General features: G+C 41.2%; 1 protein-coding gene across 2 annotated transcripts in view; it reads right to left on the bottom strand.

Annotated features, from left to right (window-relative positions):
• The window catches only part of adgra2 (adhesion G protein-coupled receptor A2), a 61,903-nt gene that overhangs the window by 27,543 nt on the left and 11,860 nt on the right, over positions 1–22,500 (bottom strand). For both annotated transcript variants that reach the window (XM_047155453.2, XM_017467960.3), the window contains exon 2: positions 7,418–7,489. In XM_047155453.2, the coding sequence (XP_047011409.2) occupies positions 7,418–7,489 (72 nt within the window). The remainder of the gene's footprint in view (positions 1–7,417; positions 7,490–22,500) is intronic.

The raw sequence follows: 22,500 nt of genomic DNA, 5'->3' as shown, positions 1-22,500 counted from the left end.
AGCGCTTTATCTCAACTCTCCATCTCAGCGCTTTATCTCAGATCTCCATCTCAGCGCTTTATCTCAGATCTCCGTCTCAGCACTTTATCTCAGATCTCCATCTCAGATCTCCATCTCAGCGCTTTATCTCAGATCTCCGTCTCAGCACTTTATCTCAGATCTCCATCTCAGATCTCCATCTCAGCGCTTTATCTCAGATCTCCGTCTCAGCGCTTTATCTCAGATCTCCGTCTCAGCGCTTTATCTCAGATCTCCATCTCAGTGCTCCATCTCAGCACTTATCTCAGATCTCCGTCTCAGCACTTTATCTCAGATCTCCATCTCAGATCTCCATCTCAGCACTTTATCTCAGCTCTCCATCTCAGCGCTTATCTCAGATCTCCATCTCAGCGCTTTATCTCAGATCTCCATCTCAGCGCTTTATCTCAGATCTCCATCTCAGTTCTCCATGGATATTACCGTAATCATGATGAGAACATTTGGGATTGTGGATTTGCTCTCATACCATACCTCATACCATACATATCTCGTGGAAGAACTATGTCGTTCACCATGTACGTGTGGGTGTACGCTGTGTTTCAGGAGTAGAGAAAATCTCCGTGTTGACAAAAAAAAAACACACGAGCAAAAAAAGTTAGCCTGCATGTTTGTACACTGTCTACACGGATAACGCAGTACGGCAAGCTGCACGTTGCTCGACGACCTCAGGACCTGCAGTCAGTAGCGTACAATAAACGGATGTCATACTTGCGCAGAACCGCATACGGCTGAACACAAATGTTTCCCATTTACATTGTTATTGCAGCGGATTCCTCATGCACACTGGAAGGGTAAATCCACACACACCACAAAGTTACGGTCTCCTGAGAACTGAAACTCAACGCTCTTTCCATCTATGCATGCAGCTAACGTACACACATGTGGCATGTGTGTGTGTTCTTTACGCCAATTCACAGCCCAAGCTAAAATCATAGCACAAATCCATAGCACATGGTGTGTATCTATTAGGGTTACGAGTTTGGACACACACATGGTGTAAGGAGGAGCACCTCACACCTTTAAAGACATTTATGAGTGTTGTATAAACACTTAAGTCAAAGAGGCATGGCCTATGAGTCTGTCAGTCTAAGTAAAAGAGGCGTGGCCTCTGCGCGTCTCAGTCCCAGCGCCTCCCATTCTTAAACTCTTCAAATAAACACTGCATCGTAATAGCTATAAATAGGTCATCTTACTAAACGGTACGCTGCCGCAAACAGAACTTTTATTCAGCGTCTTTATGATCACGCACGCGTGACGTGCATCATATCTTTCGCAGAAGTAGGAACGCACACGTCTGATGCATGCAGGAGAATAACACGAAGGAGATTAAAGCGAGGCAGGAGGACAAAGAGCGATAAACATCAGCGCTAAAGCCAGAACCAGACGGCCTCGCTAGCCGCTCTACGGAGAACCGTTTGCAGCGCATTTAAGAGGCTTGAAGCGCCGCCAAAAGAGTCGGAGAGAGATTTCCATAATAGGACGCACAGAGGAGAAAGAGAAATGGGAACAAAAACAAAACAAAAAAAAACGAGCAAGGAAAAGAGAGAGAAAAAGAGCGAGAGAGATAGCGAAAGCGATCCAGGGAGATTTGGAGATTTTTCTCTTTATTTCTGATCAACAACATATGTGCTGTAATGATCAATGCTTTGGCAGGATTACTACCGCGAGCCTCGTGCCAATAGCTCAGTTTTCATATTGAAAAGGACTGAAGACACAAACAAAGCAACAGCGAGAGAGAATGAGAGATAGAGAGAGACAGACATAAAGACATTATATATAAAGATATATATAATGTATATATATAGAGAGAGAGAGAGAGAGAGAGAGAGAAAGAGTGAGCAAGAGAGATAGATAGAGTGAGACAGATATACATATATATATATATATATATATAGATAGGTAGATAGAGAGAGAGAGAGAGAGAGAGTGAGCAAGAGAGATAGATAGAGTGAGACAGATATACATATATATATATATATATATAGATAGGTAGATAGAGAGAGAGAGAGAGAGAGAGTGAGCAAGAGAGATAGATAGAGTGAGACAGATATACATATATATATATATATATATAGATAGGTAGATAGAGAGAGAGAGAGAGAAAGAGTGAGCAAGAGAGATAGATAGAGTGAGACAGATATACATATATATATATATATATAGATAGGTAGGTAGATAGAGAGAGAGAGAGAGAGAGAGAGAGAGAGGTGAAAGTCATGAGTCATGGGTCGCAGTAGTCTTACATATCCACCGTAAAGATCGTGTAATGGAAGTCATTCATGCTGGACTAAGGAATGATTACTGTAATATAGGGGTGTAATGCAATGCCACTGTCTACTGTATATCTGTATTTGGATTTAAACCCAAAGTAGGTGTGGCCTAAACTTTTTTTTTGTTTAATCGAGATAAATCCCACTTTTGCAAGTTGTTATTCTTGTTGAACCTGCAAACGGCATTTTCCTAAAGAATTTGCTTCTATTTCCCAAAATACAAACAACCCAGTAGCTTAATTTACAGTAAACCACCGCATCCCTGACCAGGAAATGCATCGAAACGCATCGCTCACGTTAATAAACGTAGCCTTTCTTCGTCCCGCTAGTGTCATTTCTTACGACTCGCCCCCAAGAAAGTAAAAGTCCTGTTCATTATTGACAATGTCTTCGCATTGGGTTACAGAAAGCGGAAGTCTTCTTAACCTCGAGACAGAGAAAAATAAAAGAGAGAGGCTGGTGAGGAAACGATTGTTTACAGCTGCTATATAGGTCCTGAATCTCTGTGGTCATTATAAATCCCGGGGGTAGGGGTATACCCCGGTGTCCTGGAGAATTTCCCCCATTGGCCCTTCTCTATTTCCTCATTGGCCCCCTAATAATCCCCATCTCTGAATTGACTAAATCACTCTCTCCTCTCCACCAATAGCTGGTGTGTGGTGGGCGTTCTGGCGCAATATGGCTGCCGTCACATCATCCAGGTGGATGATACAAACTAATGGTGATTGAGGAGACCCCCCCCATACAAGGCAAAGTGCTTTGAGTGTCTAGAAAAGCGCTATATAAATGTAAGGAATTATTATTATTATTATTATTATTATTATTATGTAAGGAACGAACTTGCTTTGTGGACATTCCATGAACATTACACGTAACTATAAACGGGTAAAGTATGGCTTGTCGTTCTTTAATAAACAGAAATGCTTCTGCGACTGCTGTGGTGTAAGAGGAATAAAACCCTTGTGATGTGCTGTTGTTATTATGTCGCACTGGGCCATTATTTTCTGCACGCCTTCCGAGTGTTTTATTCCGTTTTCGAAACAGTCGCAAAATAACTACTATCCTAATCCGCCATCTTATTCTCCGGTGTAGTAAACTGTGAGTCGGGTTTTAACGCCAACGTAAGGTTTGTGACGGCACAAAGCATTACAAATACCGGAAGCTCTTGGGTAGGCGGTGCTTTCTTATCTATATAGTTATTTTAACATTAGCTACTGAAGCAAATCAATGTTGTGGGATTACTCCATGCGTCTTGGAGAGAAAAAACAACAACAATTGCACACTTTGACCGATCTAACGACAGCAAGTCAGTGTAGGTGTTTTCAGGCTCAGAGAATAAATGATGGCCATCCTACTCCACGTGTCTGTATTTTTCCCTGCTCTGACACATCAGTGACCAGTAATGGAGGCACTCGATAATTTGTAGATGAGTTGATTCAGGTGGGGTCGATTATTGAAAACACAAATGTGTGCCGTACCGTGCGTAGGAGACGGAGCACTGGGACTGTGACCCGCCAACACTGACCTCAGTGCCTCACTGGGGTCATGCATGGAAAAGTGTGTTTGTGTGGCTTAATTGGTGGCTGTGCGAGTGTGTGTGTGTGTGTGTGTGTGTGTGTGTGTGTGTGTGTGTGTGTATTAACCATGTGCTTGCACTAAATACACTATATAATGAGCTAACTGTCATTTTCCTGATATCGCAATGAACTACTACACTACTCACAGATTGCCAATCGGAATGACTTCGCGTAGCTAGATTAAACGCAATGAAAGGATGAGTGGAAAGAAAGAAAGAGTGTGTCGAGATATTCAGTGTAGCTGTTTTTGACACATGCCTGCTGTTTGATTATGAAAAATGTCGGCGCCCCAATAGTGTTTGTGTGGCTTAATTATCTGTGTGTGTGTCGGGGGCATGTATACTCCCTCGCCCCTCCTGCTGTTTTAACCACTCACCCGGGTACGAGATATGATTTGTGACCTCGGCTCAAATTTCTCCCTCCTCAACCTCTGCAGCTCCCTGGGGGGGAAGGGGGCGTGTCTGCACTTATAAAAACAAGCACTATCAGATCCGTTTACCCCAAACAAACACCTCCACATGAGCAAGAGGCCCTGTCTTACATATTAACGCACACACGCACACACACACACACACACAAACATGATGCAGACGGTTATGGGAAACTAATCACTGCCATTCACACCCATTACAGACATCATACATTTTATTCATTTATAGCAAATCTTTAAAATGAACTATAAACAATCATTCCGTCACTAACATCTCCTTTTTCTCTCTCTCTCTCTCTCAAATTTTTTATTTATTTTTTTTTTTTTGCACGAAACTGCAAAACCGTGAAGACTTTCCCATGTCGGAAAACTTAAAGCTTTACCTCTGACTGTTACGATGCACTGATGCTGGAAACTCCTTCCGTAAACGTGAAATAAATAATATCACCATATCAACAACTACACAACGGGTTTATATGGAGCATCTGCCAGACAAGTCTTACACAGGAAGTTGTAACTATAAAAACGATAACATATCAGAGTGACAACATTCATATAGACCTTGCAGCCGAAATCATGTTCCACCTTAAGACATTTGCTAAGATGATAAGAGTTGTTATGATGTCTTTTTACCATTGAATGATGGAGGCTTAGGCCCCGCTACGCCATACATACCAGCCACACCTGAATACGGGTTATTCTCCATCACAGCATCAAGTCTGACTTATCACTTAGTAAAAGCTGAAAACGCCTTCGTCTTAGATAACTACACTTCATCAGGGAGCAATTTGGTTGGAATGTTTGAGATGTATTTGGGTGGCATGAGAGCGTTAGACAGGAGCCGAAAGTCCAACGCGTGAAAAACCCAGAGATAATACACACCAACATTAATAACAATAACAATAGCATTAATCAAGCAGAGCATGCTTATAGGGACCAGCAAAACGTCTCCACATCTTCAGAATTACAGGCCATTTCGGGTCATAAATAAGGTGGCCTGTCTGGAGGAAGGTGTTAGTTGACTTTTACTATTTTTGTCTCTCTCTCTCTGGTAGTCATTAATGAAGGAGCAGCACTTAATTAAGACAAGAAAGTCTGCTTCTCGTTCCAAGCAGCTGCCACCGACCCGGCCCAGGTCGTTAAGTTGGCTTTTTCGCAGCTGCTAATTTCCTGTGCCGCGCTTTTCTGGCTAACACGGATGCACTCCACCTAACATGATGTGAATAAACATTTGTATGGGACAATTTGTATGGAAAGTGGTTTTGATCAAAGTCATAGGAACGTGGCGTTAGTATAAATATTGTGTGCAGTTGATATATCGATTCTGATTTGTCAAAAGATGTCGATTAATTGTCCATGACAGAGGCCGGCGTAGTTCCAGCTTAGTTAGGAGTAAGAAGTGCGACTGCCGAGCTGTCTGTTTTGCCTTGTGGTTTCTAATAAGCGTGGCAATATGGCCGTGACGTGTAGAACCAAGATCTAGGAAGAGACGAGATTCCTGAGATAACCCTAATGCGTCCCCATTTCAGTTCTGGTACTAAGATGAAATATCTGCACATTCTGCGTCAATGGCTACGTCACTGGCAGACTCCTCCTTTTGTGATAGATGGAGATCTAATTAGAGTTTTCTCATTTACAAATGGGAGATGAGAGCCATGTCTCAGAGAGCCAAGTCTGAGAGAGACTGTAAGGATCCTGACCTTTTTTGAGAAAACCTGGCCCAATGGGACTAAAACAAAACGAGACAATATGTTCCGAGCAACGACCGCGTCACACGTGCTGAACCTTGAATCTAGTCGGTATGGTCTTTTTCAAAGTCATAACTATGGCCTTAATCTACATCTGCATTCTCAGACAAGAACACAGTGCATATCAATATTCACTTTTTTTTGTAGTTTTTAACTCAGACTTGTTGACTTTCCCTCTCCATCCTCCCTTGAGGGAATCCTCAGTGCTTTCTTAAGGCTCAGCCCAATACTCTATTCTCTCCGGTGACGCTGCATTGACAGGAGCTTCATGCCAGAGGAATTGAGTCAACGAGATTGCTCTTTTATGACAAATCTTTCCAGAATCTTTGCTCAAGCTGAGTCCACTCACCACATGCTGCCATACTCTTTCTTCTCAATGCTCATGGATATTTTTATGACGTTTAAATGCAATTGGTTATAGCAAATTAAAAGCCTCGCCCTTCACGAAGCCCTCATCTGACTGGCTAAATGTGGACATCTGGATAAATATGGATAGGGTATTCGTTAAAGTTAAAGAAAAGTGTTGATTAATAAGGTCGTGATTTAAAAAAAAAAAAAATGCTATAGCATTGTAACAGGTTACATCACCCACACCAAAAAACTAGGATTACAGGTTAATGGTTACCAAAAGAAAAGAAAAACAAATCCTAAAAATTATGATATACTTTTTAAAATGTCTAAAATCCGGAATTCTAACAAATCTAAACCCCCGTAGAGGGGGAGTGTTTCCCTGTCAGAGAGGGTTCCGAGGAAGGAAAGAATTATGCTAAGAACCCGTGAGGAACCCTTTTTGCTAAGAGTGTACAAGAAGGTCGCCAGACTCCACCACCTTTCTTATTCAGAGTTTGATTTGGATTGGACTTAGGCAGTGGCTTACAAACACTGGATTTAACTTGGATTGTATTTGGGTAGTAGCTTATGCACATAGCACCTGACTTAGATGTGACTTGGGTGGTAGCTTAGGGACGTTGGACATGACTTGGACTTGGGCAACAGCTGAGGGACTTTAGATTTGACATGGAATTGACTTGGGTGGTAGCTTAGGGACATTGGACATGACTTGGATTTCACTTGGGCAGTACCTTACAGACTTTGGACTTGGACTCAACTTGGACTTTAATGTAAAGGAATACAACATCCAAAAGCAACATTTTGAACAAGCATCATCAAAACTAACTCAGTTTAGGATTCTAAGTCTAGATATAAGCCCGGTCTCTGCATGCTGTGGCCTTAAACGTACGGCTAAGATCCAAAATAAAGATAGAACAGATCAAAGCATGTCCACACACAAAAAAATGTGTCAATGAGAATCAGGATGATAATGATGTAGACAAAATGACCACAATTACTTACATTTTGTCCAGCAAGTACAAGCCAGCGAAGGAGCCATTTCTTAGAACTCGGATGCGGTTGTTGCTTAGGTTTCTGTAAGACAGAGCAAACACACAACCTTTTTAGACTTAAAAGTTCGTATTAATGTTCACACAGAAAGTGAAAATAAAACGTTGAGGCCAAATCCAATATAAATATGCCTGTGGAATACAATTGCTCAAACAGGCATTCTCAAGCACACACCCTCACATAAAACCTAACATAAGAACCCACGCACTCACACATGGGACCAAGACACACATGTGTGCATCCAATAAAAACACAACGGTACAGTAAACACCCTTGCATATTTGTATTTCATACATATAAATTAGTCTCTCTTCGTCACACACTTGCACAAAGGCTTCCTCACATACACTCGCTGCAAGCCCTGAGTGTTGTGTGTATTGGGGTAAGATCTGCCCATGTGTATCTAAGAAATGCCAGGGAAAGGAAAAAGAAAAAAAAAAAAACAGAAACCAAACCAGACCGGAGACCACCAGCTACGTTAGACGCAACTCATCAGTTTCCACTAGCGTATAAAACAACAAGGAGTAAGTGGAACGGCTTTAATGAACGGAGTCGCTCAAGTGCCAGGAGACTCTTATGAGCCATTTAGAAGATGTACAGGATATCAGGGACTACACATAAACACTCACACAGACCTTAATCATGTAATATGGTCCAAATATTTGAAAAACCAAACGAGAGATGCAGACCAAAAGAGAAAGCATGAGAGAGAGAGAGAGAGAGAGAGAGAGAGAGAGAGAGGAGCATATGCTTGGTCTGACGTTCACAAAAATGCCATAGGATAAACAAGGGAGAAGCGAGCGAGCGCGGGAAAGGATCGACAGACAGACAAATGGAGAGAGGGACGGTAGCCAAACGCAAGTTGAATAAACTCAACGGTGGCGGCGACGACCGCATCAACTCCAGTTAATAGAGCAAGCTGCATCCAATTAATCCTCAGAGCCAAACAGGAGGATGGAAAAAGAGGGGTGAAAGGAAAGGGAAGGAGGGAAGGTGGGAGGGGGCGGAGGAGGCCATAATCTTGATAATCACTGTGGATACATTTTTACATCAAAAGGAAGTTGGCGTCCACATCAAACGTGTGGTGCGGCTATTCGCCATGACAATTATCCCTCTCACCAGTGACTAATGGCCTTAAAAGAGGGAGCAGGGTTATCAGGGGTGAAAGAGAGCGCGAGAGAGAGAGAGGGTAAGATATATATATATATATACACACAGAGAGACACTCTCTCTCACACACACTGGGGTTATAAGTGTCTGTCACATTTGCCACTCCGTAAGAGGCTTTAATAGTGTGTGTTTTTCCGTGTCTAAGGTGACAGCCTTTAATAATACCCAACACACCACCCTCCTAAACCCCGCTAACCATCCACCACCACCACCCCCCCCCCCCCCCACTAAGCCCCTCTACCCCATGGGGGCTTAATTGGCTTTAAATGCTGTTTTTTAGACAAAAGTGTGTTTCCAATCTATATGGCGGAATGCAGTGGCAGCATATAAAAGCACAGGAGTGTGTGTGTGTGTGTGTGTGTGTGTGTGTATGTGTGTGTGTTTTCCTGTTAGTATATGGCTTGTTAAAAGTTATGGGAGAAAAACTGCTTTCCCAAGCATTATAAAGACATTAGATTCACCTCTAGTGGCCTGGGCTGTTTTGTTTGTTTTTTTTCCTCAAATTAACAGCACGTGAAAAATGGCGAATCACGTCACACTCCCTCGGGCACGGGTATGTCACAACGGATATCACAGTTTGAAGAAAAATAAATAAATAATAAAAACAGAATTTTCATCTGAATAATTGACGACCCAATCATACACTTTTGAGTGCTCCCTATAAGAACCCTTACAACACAGCGCTGAATCGGATTGGTCAGAAGGTGTTGATTCGTCTTCTATAACAGCAGCTCTGACAGTAGTCCCAACTGCAAGGCAACTCAGTTGCATTTACGTGCTCGTTCTAAAATGTCATCATTTCTATGGTAACAACTCATAGACAGAGACGTGCACGCTGGACGCTCTGCATAATCTAAGGCTAATAATAAACAGATTTTTTTTCAAAAGCGTATGTTTAACAAAGAACAACAGGTAACTATTAATATAGCAATGTGTTCTATAAGGAGACTCCGCTGTCAGCGGGTTTTCCGCCCCGTCGTCGGGACGTCGGACTTTATACGTGACAAGCTTTCTTTCGAGACGGAGAAAAAAAACAAAGGCTGGCGAGGAAACGACTGTTTACAGCTGTTATAACATAAGTGATAACAGTGATAACTGTCATAACAGGAAGCAACTTGTCTTGTTGACATTCCACAGCGTAAAGAATTACACACGGTTGAAAATTATGACGTGTCATTCACTACGAAATTAAAAATTGTTATCGCTGGCAAATGGGTGTGGTTCAGGGGGAATAAAACACTTGCTATTGCTTTTAGAGGTCCTACAACAACAGTGGTATATCCTATGTAGTGAACATATATAGTAATTTGAAAGTCAATTGGGTTATTAAAAAAAAAAAAAAAAAAAAAAAAAGTAAACTAAACACACAAACAACCTAGACACAGATTGGGAGAAATTGCAATATGTCTCCAAAATAATCCGGAGAATCGCTGCTACGTCAGTGCAGCACAACGTTTTATCCAAAAGTGTCCCGTCATTTTATTACTAGCAAGTTTGCACACTAGGATGCTAGCTTGCGAGTTAGCTAGAAAGTTAGCTAATGAGTTTTCCAAGGAAAATATTTGTGTGCAGGGAATTCTGTGTTAAAAACAATAACCGAGTAACCAAAGATTTCAAAACAAAACACCACAGAGAGATGCTTATTAAAATGAAAGCTAACGCAAAGAATATACGGTGCGGCTAACATAGCGAGAGAATCTTAGCCGTGGTTAGCCAGCTCGTGTCTGAACCCGGATCTAGGACTTGTGGACTTTTGAGGTGAGGGAAATTCTGCTTCTGTACGTGTATACGTTCTTATTCTAATGAAAGCACAGTGCCGGCAGCAGTCATGTCCTGTCAGATGGGGTAAGATGTCCTAATGTAGCCGTTTAACAGGGTCAAAACAAATTAGCGCTGAGACCGTCAGAAAGCAGAAATAGTCTGGCCACTAAACTAGTTACAGCCTCCCATACCATCCCCCCCACCCACACACACACACACACACACACACACAAACTACAATGTAGGGGTTATCTCCTTTTTACCAAAAATTCAAATGGCTCTTCAAAGCACAGACATCCATAACGACTGCTTAGTCCTGTGGTGAGTTAGCCAGCTAGATGAGCATCGTAAGCTGCGAGCAGATAAAAGCTCAAAAAAAAAAGAGAGCAATATTGAATACAGAGACAGCCTTTTTATTTTGGTCCCAATGCCCAATCTTGAACCTTTCCACACTTTTCCATCGCAAAATGGCTCTACTCTCGACAAGCAAAATTTGTTCCGGTAGCAAAATGCTTGCTAATCAGCGTCAGGACCTGTGAAAACACAGCAAGCCGTTTTCACACTATTAAATTGAGACATAGACATCAAAGCAAGTGTGTTGAGGATTAAAAATGTAAATATTGCAACTTGGTTTTGAAGAGTTAACAAGTTGTATTTGTAACAACCTAAATAGGCGCTTCACTCGTAATGCTAACGGTAGCATTTCCTTTGAGTAGTTACATGATTAGCATTTTTACACCATGCATTAGGAGGTTTACTGATTAGCTGCTCAAGTTGTTTTCACAAGCACTGTTTAAATCATGTATATTATCTTTGCTATGATAAGGAAACAGACAGACAGACAGACAGAATGAAGGAGGCCAAGACAGATCACTAGCAAAGAAACAATCTGCCTAATTCAATCCAGAGACGAAAGAAGTACAGCTAGTGATAAGTCACTGGTGAGTTAGAAAATAGGCCTATTATTTAGAAATTCAACGTCAATACACACATGTCTGTGTGACTGCTATGTGCACTATGAGCTCATGAACCTCATCTTGTGTCATTTATACTACCGTGCATTTGGGGAAGGCAGGGTTGACAACGTTCAGCGTTTAAGGCTATTTCAGGACCTACGTTAGCGATCATGCTAATGTCTCACGGCTAGTCCATTTTCAAACAGAAGAAAATGGAGCACAATTACAGTTCCAGAGATGCGCGCTTCATGAAGCACGCTACTCCGGCCTGTTTCTGAGAACTGTGTAACGACAGCAGGAACATGCAGCAGCGTTCGCTATCAAACAACAAAACAGCATAAACACCCACACACAAACATTACAGACCCTCACACATAAGCAGACAAACACACATCCGAACACACACACAGAGCTTCTTGAAGAAGTCCCATCAGTAAACAGACTAAAATAGGCGCTGCACCCGTTCAGGCCAAACAGGAAGCAGACAAAATGAGCTGTTTATACACAGCCCAGCTGCCTGGGGTCAGGGGTCAACCTGGGAGCACTTCCTGCAGCAAAGCATGATGGACAGGCGCGGAGAGGAAGAACAGGTGGACGGCAGAATTGGAGGAAGAGAACTTTGAGTGGAGGAAGGGATGAGGGAGGACACAGTAAAGGATGCAGTGAGAAGGGAAAAAAAACACTACAGCGTTTCACAAGGCGTACATATTCACCATTGTTGAAAAGATTGCCGCGATAAAATGGTGAATACTTCGAGTCTACATTCGGTTGTTTTTATGCTGTGTTTAAATAGGCCACTAATCTGACACAGATTAGTGCTCTGCTTATAGGAGAATCTAATTTTTTATTCTAATGTGCCTCAGATACTGTCTGTCCTCCATGTGTGAGAAAGACTGGCTCAAGAAGTGAAGTTTGGATACATTTTTGCTTACCTTGCAAAAGTCAAGAAGCCAACAGACACAACAAAAGGAGTATGCAAAAGGGATCCTGCTCATAACAATGACTCATTTGGTTAGTCAGCTGTTCACATGGAAGATGCTATAATTATGAAAACAATAAATACTGATTTATTGGTTTTTACCTCAAGTATATGACTAACTGCTTGCCCCGTGCAGCGACATGTGAAGCTTATGACACTGAGCCACAGCCGCCCCATGGTGATGACCTTGGCTGCTTCCGAATATCCCTGCTACCCTACTATACAGTACACCAAAGGAGTAGTATGTCCGAATTCTCAGAATTCATAAAACAGCTTCTGTAGTATGTTACCACTGGACACTGTGGATACGGCACTATCCCATAAGACAACGGGACTTGTGTGGAAGAGCTGTCAGAATCAAAAATGGGCAAAAAGGCAGCGCGTCAGCTCATTTTAAGCTGTAGGTCACATGACAATGCCAACATCGTGTATGTAGCACATCCGGATTGTATTCATGCGACACACTTACTGTATACTGATCAGTACGTACTGCATCGACGGCCGTGCAGTAGGTACTGAATCGAATGCAGTAGGTACTGTCACAGTACGCAATTTTTCGAAGGCTGCCCTTGTCTATTACCTCTAACTTTTTTGTCCCGTTTTTTTTTTTTTCTTTCCTATTTTTCTGTGGTCATCTAATAGCCAGTTGGTTTGGTTAAAAAAAAAAAAAGAAAGCTTTCATGTTTTTATTTGCAAATGTTATGAAATGACTAAGGTGGTAATAAGTGCTAGAGACTTCCAGAGCGTAGGCCATTGTGAGTGGCTGGTCTATAAAAGAAGCCTTTATTAGTGTGTGGTCAGAGACAGAGCTCTGGATATGTGATTATTATATGCATCTGAAATATGTCAGCTGCGTATATACGATCACACACACACAAGATCACACTACTGCCAACCCACTTCTAAAAACAGTTCAACCATTGCTTAACCAGCGCTTACTTACCCGCTGCTAAAACCAGAGTGTCTCTACGTCAGTAAGCTTTAGTCTCTCAGCCTAGCTTTGTGTTAACTGGCAGCTCAGATGCCCATGTGTGCCTGGGTACTGATGGCATTCTGCCCTGTTCAGCTCCACCCTGCCCTATGCTTCCCTCTGTCCATGACGGTTCAGCTCAATTTGTCTCCTCTGACCACACTGCCTGAACTGGAGGCACCGAGGCCAGGATGCTCACACTCACTTCACCCTGGCATGGCTAAGAGATGGAAAGAGGAGTGGAAACTATGGGCAGAGGAAATGAAAGTGGTAGCCTGGAGAGGGAAAAAAACAACCGTAAAGCCATAAGCTGCAATGCCATACAGATATAAATACACCACAATGTATACTGTATTTATACAAACTAAGTAGCAATAATAATCGCATGAGTTAAAAAACAGATGCTGTAGGTTAAAATAAAACCCTATATTATGTGTTTCAGTGTCATTTCATAGAGTTGGCTGGTTATAATAAGTCTGCGAAACCTGATACTAGTGTTGCCCACAGAGGCGAAACTAGAGGCTAAGTGCTTGGGCCTCACGGTCAAACAGACCCCAAGGTAACGGATATCAAGCTGAGAATGCTGTCTGCAAACGAGCTTTATTTTTGTCGGCATTGTTAAAGAATGACATTGACGTATGGCCTGTAGTTTTAATAAGCCGTTTAACTTAAACAATTTTTCTCCTTCTCATACAGTGGAGATAAAATCACAGTGCAACAACCCTACATAATTTGTAGAGTCTCATTCCAGGACTCTTATTCACAATGAGCTCCAACTGAACAAATTTACTAGTGTTTGACTTTATAGTTGTAGAAGAGTAATGATTTATGTATAATCCCATTATCCAGTGCCACCCTTTTGAGTCTGGTTCCTATCAAGGTTTCTTCCTCATGATGTCTCGGGGAGTTTTTCTTTGCCACGGTCATCTCTGGTTTGTTCATAAAGGATAAAAAACTACTGTACATCCAGATTTCTTGTAAAGCTGCTTTGTGACAACGGCTATTGTTAAAACACCACGCATACAATAAAACTGAAGTCACTCGAATGATGGAATAACGAGTTTGGGTTTGGGGTGGGTTATACAATTTGTTATACACGATAATAATATTGTGGGTTGTCAGTTTTCTTACACCATCAACCAATTCCACTGTTATTGGGAGTGACAGGTAACGACAGGAAGTAAACAGCTCAAATTTTCTTTTGTTCCAATTTAAATAGCGTATTTTTTACAATATGTTTGAATTAAAACAAAGGGTTTTTTTTTTTTCCATTTTGTGGAACTGCTGTTTCTCTAATGTGTGGCAACCTTAGCATTAGCTCAACTCTATTGGAATACATATCATATTTCATGAAAATATCTTCAGGTGTTGTGGTAGGACATTGTAGCCATATTGCCCAATTCTAACAGGTAAAGGATTATTTGTGGAGGGTCCAAAGGGATTTTTTTTTTTTTTGCCTAGAAATCCCAACAGTTCATAAAGACTACTAGCTGCCTGTTAACCATTAGCATATCGTCAAAGCAATATATAACAATACAATTGCAATCTCATCGTTTGTCCATATCATCCATCTTTACCTTTATCTATAGAGCTTCAGACACCTACATATGATACCCTGTAATTCAGAAACAAGGCTTTTTATGACTTAAAGAGTTGTGGAAAGAAATGCGTTACAAAAAGGCAGTACGGGTTTAATGGTGGATGTTGTAATTATCTTACCCACGGCACATGCATTACAGGCTCAACAGCGTTGGTTTAAAGAGGTGAAAATTAAACCCAATGAGCCACCCTGTATATTTCTCACATCTGGCACCATATAGCTTAAAAAACCAGGGCCTTCAGTTTATAAGAACATCCTAAACAAATACAATGAGACTCTATACGTTACAAAGAGGCTCTGTAATTTATCATGAGACCCTAAAACCGATCATATACGTTATTCAGGCTCCTCGTGAGACTCTGTGAAGTAAGCAAGGCCTTCATTTTCTCCGAGACAGTTTTTACTGAAGCCCGATTATCCAGAATTGTTTTTCCGAAGTAAAAGATAATTAAGGTCATTAACCGACGACAAAGGCACAATCATAGGCAGCAATGCAGTTTTGTTTGCTCGTGCGATCTGTTTAAAGTGGACGAGTTGGAGTACATTATGGGTTTTAAAGAAGTGGTATAAATTGCAATGCAGCCTGAAATTGTATGAGATTTTGTTCGGAGGCACAAATAGAATCTAAGGAGACTTAAGCAAAGGGTTCTCAAACGTTTTGGCAACCAAGAAAGAAAATCCCCACTTACTCCAGATCCCACTTAGTCCCAATATATTTATGTATATTATAATGTTTTGGATTTGGATTAAATGTATTCAATTCCAGTGACCAGTCAAACAGACGAATAACTATAATAACTCAATAATAAATATAATAAGTCTGATAATCGTGATAAATCATGATTCCCACAACTGCAACAAATAAAACTGGTTATGCTTTGCAAACTCCCGGGGCTCCCTGGACACCTCTTGAAGAACTAATGGTCTGGATAAGCTATGGGTTAAGAAGCTAATTTTTTAGGGTCTCAAACCCTGACCCTGAATGTTCTTTCCTGTTTACCATCACTCCAGGGTTTCCCAAAAGTCATAATATTCATACATAGGAGAAATGAAAAGTTTTTATCAAAACGTCTTCCAAATTTTTCATACATACATTTCATATATTTTTTCCTTCGACAAAAGAAGAACGTATTGAAATCGTTCTCATGGCAGGATCGGGAAGCTGTCGCAAGGTTGCGATGGACTTGTCAGGGAAACATGGCCAGAACATCACACAAGACACTGTTACCAAACTTATTAACAAATTCAAAAAGACCAACCGAGAAGTGGACGCTCGTGAGACGAGGGCACAACCGACGTGGTGCTGGCAGGGCGTGGTCTCTGTGCCTGTCTGTCACTGGGAAGGAGGCGTGGCCTTTGCGCCTACCAGACACAGTGTAAGTAAAGTAGATGTGGCCTCAGACTACTCAATCTAACACTATTAAAACCAAATGCTCTGTATGATAATGAATCACACTGTATCACATCTATGTTTCATACATTGGACTGTTGATCATGTTTTGACACACATACCAGATCATCATGTAATAAAATGTACATACCACTAGACGCACTTTATATATTTCTTTTCTTGTAGTAACAAGGAAGCAAACAAGCCATGTCCAAAAATAAATTGCATTAAGTGTATGCCCCAAAGCAAAAGTGTTACTATGTCTCTCTGCTGGATTGAGATTTTTTGTTACAAAGCAGTTCATGAGAGGGGAACCGAACAGGGGAAAAATGTGTGTATGTGTATGAGAGAGAGAGAGAGAGAGCGAGAGAGAGAGACGTCCTCTCAGATTTGCCACTAATGAAGCCTAAGAGCCCAATTACAGCACCTTCACAGCAGGAGTGGTCTGGTGTGTGTGTGTGTGTGTGTGTGTGTGTGTGTGTGTGTGTGTGTGTGTGTGTGTGTGTGTGTGTGTGTGTGTGTGTGCGTGCGCATGACTGCGGGGATGGCATGACCCATTCAAACACAAGTGTAAGCATGCACTTCTGTTTCTAGATATAGCATATATACAAATAAAACTTGTGTGTGTGCATATGAGCGTGTGTGTGTGTGTGTGTGTGTGTGTGTGTGTGTGTGTGTGTGTGTGTGTGTGTGTGTGTGCGCGCATGTCTCAGAACAGAAGCAAGGCTGCTCTGCTCTTTGTTAAAGGGCTCCTATTCTCTCTGGAGTTCTTCAAGTGCCACCGCTGCTGCTTGACAGCCCGGTCCTAATCAGCCGCCTGGCTAAGACCACATTACACACACACACACCTTACACACACACACACACAGTGCTCCACACACTCTATGTGCCCAGGAACCCACACTCTGTACAGCCAGGCCTGAGTACTGCTGGGGGGGATGGAGGTCCGGAGAAACACTCTAAAAGCCACTCAAGGAAAAGCAGAAATGAGTGTGTGTGTCTGTGTATGTGTGTGTGTGTGTGTGTCCTGGGACTTGTTGTCTATGAAAGGGGTCAAACATATGAGTCCACTCACATACACAGGCACACGCATGTTCGTTCTCTGACACATACAGACACACACACTCACGATCTGTAATTAAATCAAGGTGGATGCTCTATTCTGCCAAAATACATGTAGATGGTTACATCTACATCAGTGTTATAGAGGCTACGGTACAAGCTTGAGCCTTGAGCTGTGTGATATTTGATAGCAATTTGTATCTGACAGTTCAGTTGTGAGACTGAACTAAAAAGAAAAACAAGTCGTTTTATTTCTGTGAGATACAGACCAAGTGCATTGAGTCATTAAAGTCTCATGTGAACTCACTATATTGGCTTTTTCTACATCACTACCTCAGGAAACAGAAAAATGAAACACGCTAAAAACAACTAGAACTTATTTATTTTTAGGATGATGGCATTAGCTATGACTTAACATGAAAAGCAAGCTAAATAAATATACCTGCTACGTGGTTACACGCTAGAGAGTTGCTAAAAAAAATTATTATTATTATTTTAATCATGCTAATCATTAAGTAGCATACTTTTTAACATGTTAGCTACATCTGCTTTTTTAACATGTAACATGTATTTTTCATAGAATCCAAGCCAAACTGTGTACATGAGAGTGGTGTGTAACATTAGCGTACCAGTCAGAAGCTTGTGAGTCCTGTCAGAATGTAGCTTAATTTACCTCAGCATATTACCTCAGAATGTTTCCTCAGCATGTTACCTCAGCATGATACCTCAGCATGTTACCTCAGAATGTTTCCTCAGCATGTTACCTCAGCATGATACCTCAGCATGTTACCTCAGAATGTTTCCTCAGCATGATACCTCAGCATGTTACCTCAGAATGTTTCCTCAGCATGATACCTCAGCATGTTACCTCAGAATGTTTCCCCAGCATGTTACCTCAGAATGTTACCTCAGCATGTTACCTCAGAATGTTTCCTCAGCCTGTTAAAAAACCTATTGTTTTTAACTAGCCTCAACAAAACATTATCCAAATGTCTCTGTATGATGCCACTTTATGATGCCCCTGAATGATACCTCTGTATGATACCTCTGTATAATGCCCCTGTATGATGGCCTTTCATGATACCTTTGTGTGATACCTCCATTGATACCCCTCTATAATGACCCTGTATGATGCACCTATATGATGCCCTTTTATGATACCTCTGTGTGATGCCTCTATAGGATGCCTCTGTATAATGCCCCTGTATGATGCCTCTGTATAATTCCCCTGTATGATGCCTCTGTATAATGCCCCTGTATGATGCCCCTATATGATGCCTCTGTATAATTCCCCTGTATGATGTCCCTATTTTAAGCCTAATTTAGCTGATGTACAGGGCATGTTACACACACACACACACACACACACACGCACACAAGGTCTGGCTTGGGCCAAAACCCTTCAGCACAATGAGCACTTAGTGCTTAAATGCATCTTGAGATGTGAATACATGGCTTTGTTAAGGCAGCCTACAGATAGAGAGAGAGAGAGAGAGATAGAGAGAGAGAGAGAGAGAGAGAGAGAGAGAGAGAGAGAGAGAGAGAGAGAGAGAGAGAGAGAGAGAGAGAGAGAGAGAGAGAGACAGTCGTGTCATTTCTCGTTCTTTTCTGAAGTAAATGCAAGTAATCACACAGCAACTGATTTCTAATTAAGTTATTCAGTAAAATATCAGTTCATCATGAAGAGACGAATATAAATTACAAAACAAAAAGACGTGGGTTTCTCATCACTTCTTTTCATTTCTCTCCTTCCATGCTTTCATGGATTTTGGCCTGCAATTTCCCCCTAATTCAGTTTCCATATTTTTATTACATTAAACCTACATTTTCACCTGGCACACTCCAGTCAAGCACACTGCTGGCTGAATGAAGTTCATATGGATTCCGTTTCTCACCCCATACAAATTCCACGGACATTTTTCCCCTCGTCCTTTTTTTCCAGATTCAGATTTATACTTAGATATGTCTAAGTTAGAAGACATATTGTTAAAGGGAACCTCTTTCCCTGCTTCTTAATCACTTTGTTTACACTATTTTGTGTTAACTGTCCTCATACTAGAACTACATCATCTGACCTGGGTCGATCCTTAGCGATTTTTTTGTTTATACAAACGTCAACATTTCACTACATTTGACGCAGCCGTATGTGATTGACGACTTGATTACATTACGATTATGATTTGGACAGAATGCTGTTCGGCTATGGATGAGCTCAGATTCAAAACATGTTGTTGAGAGCTGGATCGGGCACGGACAGAACGTTCTCTGGCTTCTTCTGCGTCGCGGTCGAAATTTTCGGCTCGGTGTACGGCTCTGTATCTGTGAGTGCCTGCGAAGAAATAACAAAGTGACCATCGATGGCCGGCACACTCAGGAACTCCCATTACATTTTGAAATTATAGGCTGCGTCTGAGCCACGTGTGTACGTGTGTGTGTGTGTGTGTGTGTGTGTGTGTTTACGCCAAACTCTTCTCTACTCTAAAATTAAAATCTGGATTATATGAACGTTATAATTACAGAGAGGAGGACGCAGGCTTATTTTAGACGACTGCGGTCATGAACGCCCTTCCCACACACACACACACACACAATATGCATCCACACGTTTTCATTCTCCTGCAGGAATTGTGTGTGTGTGTGGGGGGGGGGCAAGTCTCGCAATAAACCGCAAGTCGTCTCGGTGTGTGTGCAAACACAAATGTGATGCATTTAAAGTTTACATGAACTGTGCAACCACTGCAAAGCTAACAGTTAGTGTTTCAGTGTTTACTCTTAATAATCGGAATGGGAACCAGAGCTCTGATATATTAACTCTAGAAACCAAAGTCATGCCTTCAAAGACTGTTTCTATGCGTGTGTGTGTGTGTGTGTGTGTGTGAGACCCAAAGAACTACACAATGTTGACCTGGCCAGCAGAAATTCCCATTGAGAAAACAAAGAGAGAAGGCATGCTATTAATGTTGTGCCTGCCGTTGGCATCTAGTCAACTATGATGAGTGAAAACAACGTGTATTTCAAACAGACAGATTTTTTTAAGGTCAGGATTTAACTCTCTGAAGTCCTTGCTTATTATTCACTAACTCACTTTAAGTAAGACCAGTGAAACCCTTTCCTTATAGTTAATCATCATCATCATCATCATCATCATCATCATCATCATCATCATCATCATCATAAGAGTAAAGATCTGCTAACAGGTCCTGGAAAGGTTTTTTCAACCAAACAGACTTCAAGTAAAAACCATAATGAACTTTCTTTTACTTTCACACTATCGGTTATTACCCAGATGAGGACGGGTTCCCTTCCGAGTCTGGTTCCTCTCAAGGTTTCTTCCTCATATGACCTCAGGGAGATTTTCCTCACCACCATCGTCACCAGTGTGGATAAATTCACACTATTAAAATCTGTATCCCGTGTTTATATGTTTCTGTAAAGCTGCTTTGAGAAAATGACCCGTGTTAAAATCACTCTACAAATAAAAGTGAAATTTCAAATCCCAGGAGCTCTTGAAGAACCCTAATGTGTTTCACTGTAAACCATTCAAGTCATTTTGTATCAAATAAAAAAAAAGTGTGCTACTATTTAAGAGTTTGAACTACATAAAAAAAATAATAATAATAATGAAAAAAAAACACTCCATGTTGTTGTAGACAGGACTGGGCTGATATGATATAACAGTGGTATTGTGATCAATTATGTCAAAAGATACTTGTCTGTTTGTTTTGAATAATTATAAACTGACTGGAAGCAGCTGATTTGATGTGGAAAATGTTGTACTTAAAATTGTTAATTTATTTTAAAAAATACAATAAAGTTCTCTAAATAAATGTTTTTTTTTTTTTTAAATGTGTTAAATATCAGCAGTTTTTTTTTTTAATGCAACACTACTATATACTGTACCTCATGATCTTCACTGCAGAGATTATTGTACAAGTAGCTTCAAGAAACGTGATGTGATATTGTTATATTGCCCACACTTAGCTGAAACAGTTGATAAACACACCATAAAGACCTACTCAAGGCTCAGATCCGACCTACATCTCATAACTACACACCTTTCCGATTAGTCCGAGTGTATTCAGTAGTTTGTAGTAGTTCGTTACTGTACTAAATCATACACTCGAAGACGTGTGCAACTGTCCAGAACGACATACAGAAGTTTAGACGATGAAAAAAATCTGTGTAGCATCAAGAGTATAGAATAAAGCACTTTAGGAAGTGCTGTTAGAGGTGGTGTGATGCAGCCTGATGGTAAATAGAGTCAATGAGTGCGTTTACATGGACAACAATAATCCGATATTAACCCGATTAAGACGATACTCTGATTAAGAAACTAGCATGTAAACAGCGATTATTGATGACCTCAATCCGACTAAAATCATACTCGAAGTAAACACAAATCGAATTAAGACGTGTGGAGTGTTCCTGTTTTAGGCGCATCATCGATGTGCGTTACAGACATGTACACACCTTAATCACTCTTTGTGCACGCATTGTGCGAGAGGACACACACACACACGGCAGCGCTCAACCGTTTGATGGCGTCTGAAACCACGTACTTACCTGCTATATAGTAGGAGAAATACATGTATCTCAGCTACTACATAGTAGGTAAGTACACGGTTTGGGACGCAGCCCAGGACTTCAAGCAGTCGTCTATTTGCAAGTACAGCATGACAAATAATTAACCGCACTTGAAGCTTTCATAAAATTAATCACCCAAAACTGTATACGGTTCCATAATGAAGACGAACTCTATGACTATACGTGAAATTCTGGAGGGACGTCGGACGGCGTGGCGTGGGGACGTAATGACGTGTGCCGTTAATCGATCTACGTTCTATAACATGTAAAACAGTAACATGAAAGGAGTATTCTAAAACAACTTCATGTAAACACCTTAATCAGAATATTATCTTATTCAGAATAAGGTCCATGATTAGATTACTGCTGTCCATGTAAACGTAGTCACCGTTACAAAATTGATTATAATTCCATAACAGCATGTCCCTCTGATACTACAGCATATTTGCCAACAGTTTTTTTTCCTATCCATTTAAAGTTTATTTCATGTCGTAGAACCTCCACAAGTTTCTCAATCCAGCGTTTTTGAAAAGTTCCGTCTTTGCTGGACAAAAACGCTGTCT

Source organism: Ictalurus punctatus, chromosome 5 (genome assembly GCF_001660625.3).
Source record: "Ictalurus punctatus breed USDA103 chromosome 5, Coco_2.0, whole genome shotgun sequence".
In the NCBI taxonomy this organism is placed as follows: domain Eukaryota; kingdom Metazoa; phylum Chordata; class Actinopteri; order Siluriformes; family Ictaluridae; genus Ictalurus; species Ictalurus punctatus.
The sequence above is the reverse complement of the archived record's forward strand: the minus strand, read 5'-3'. Positions and strand labels throughout refer to the sequence as shown.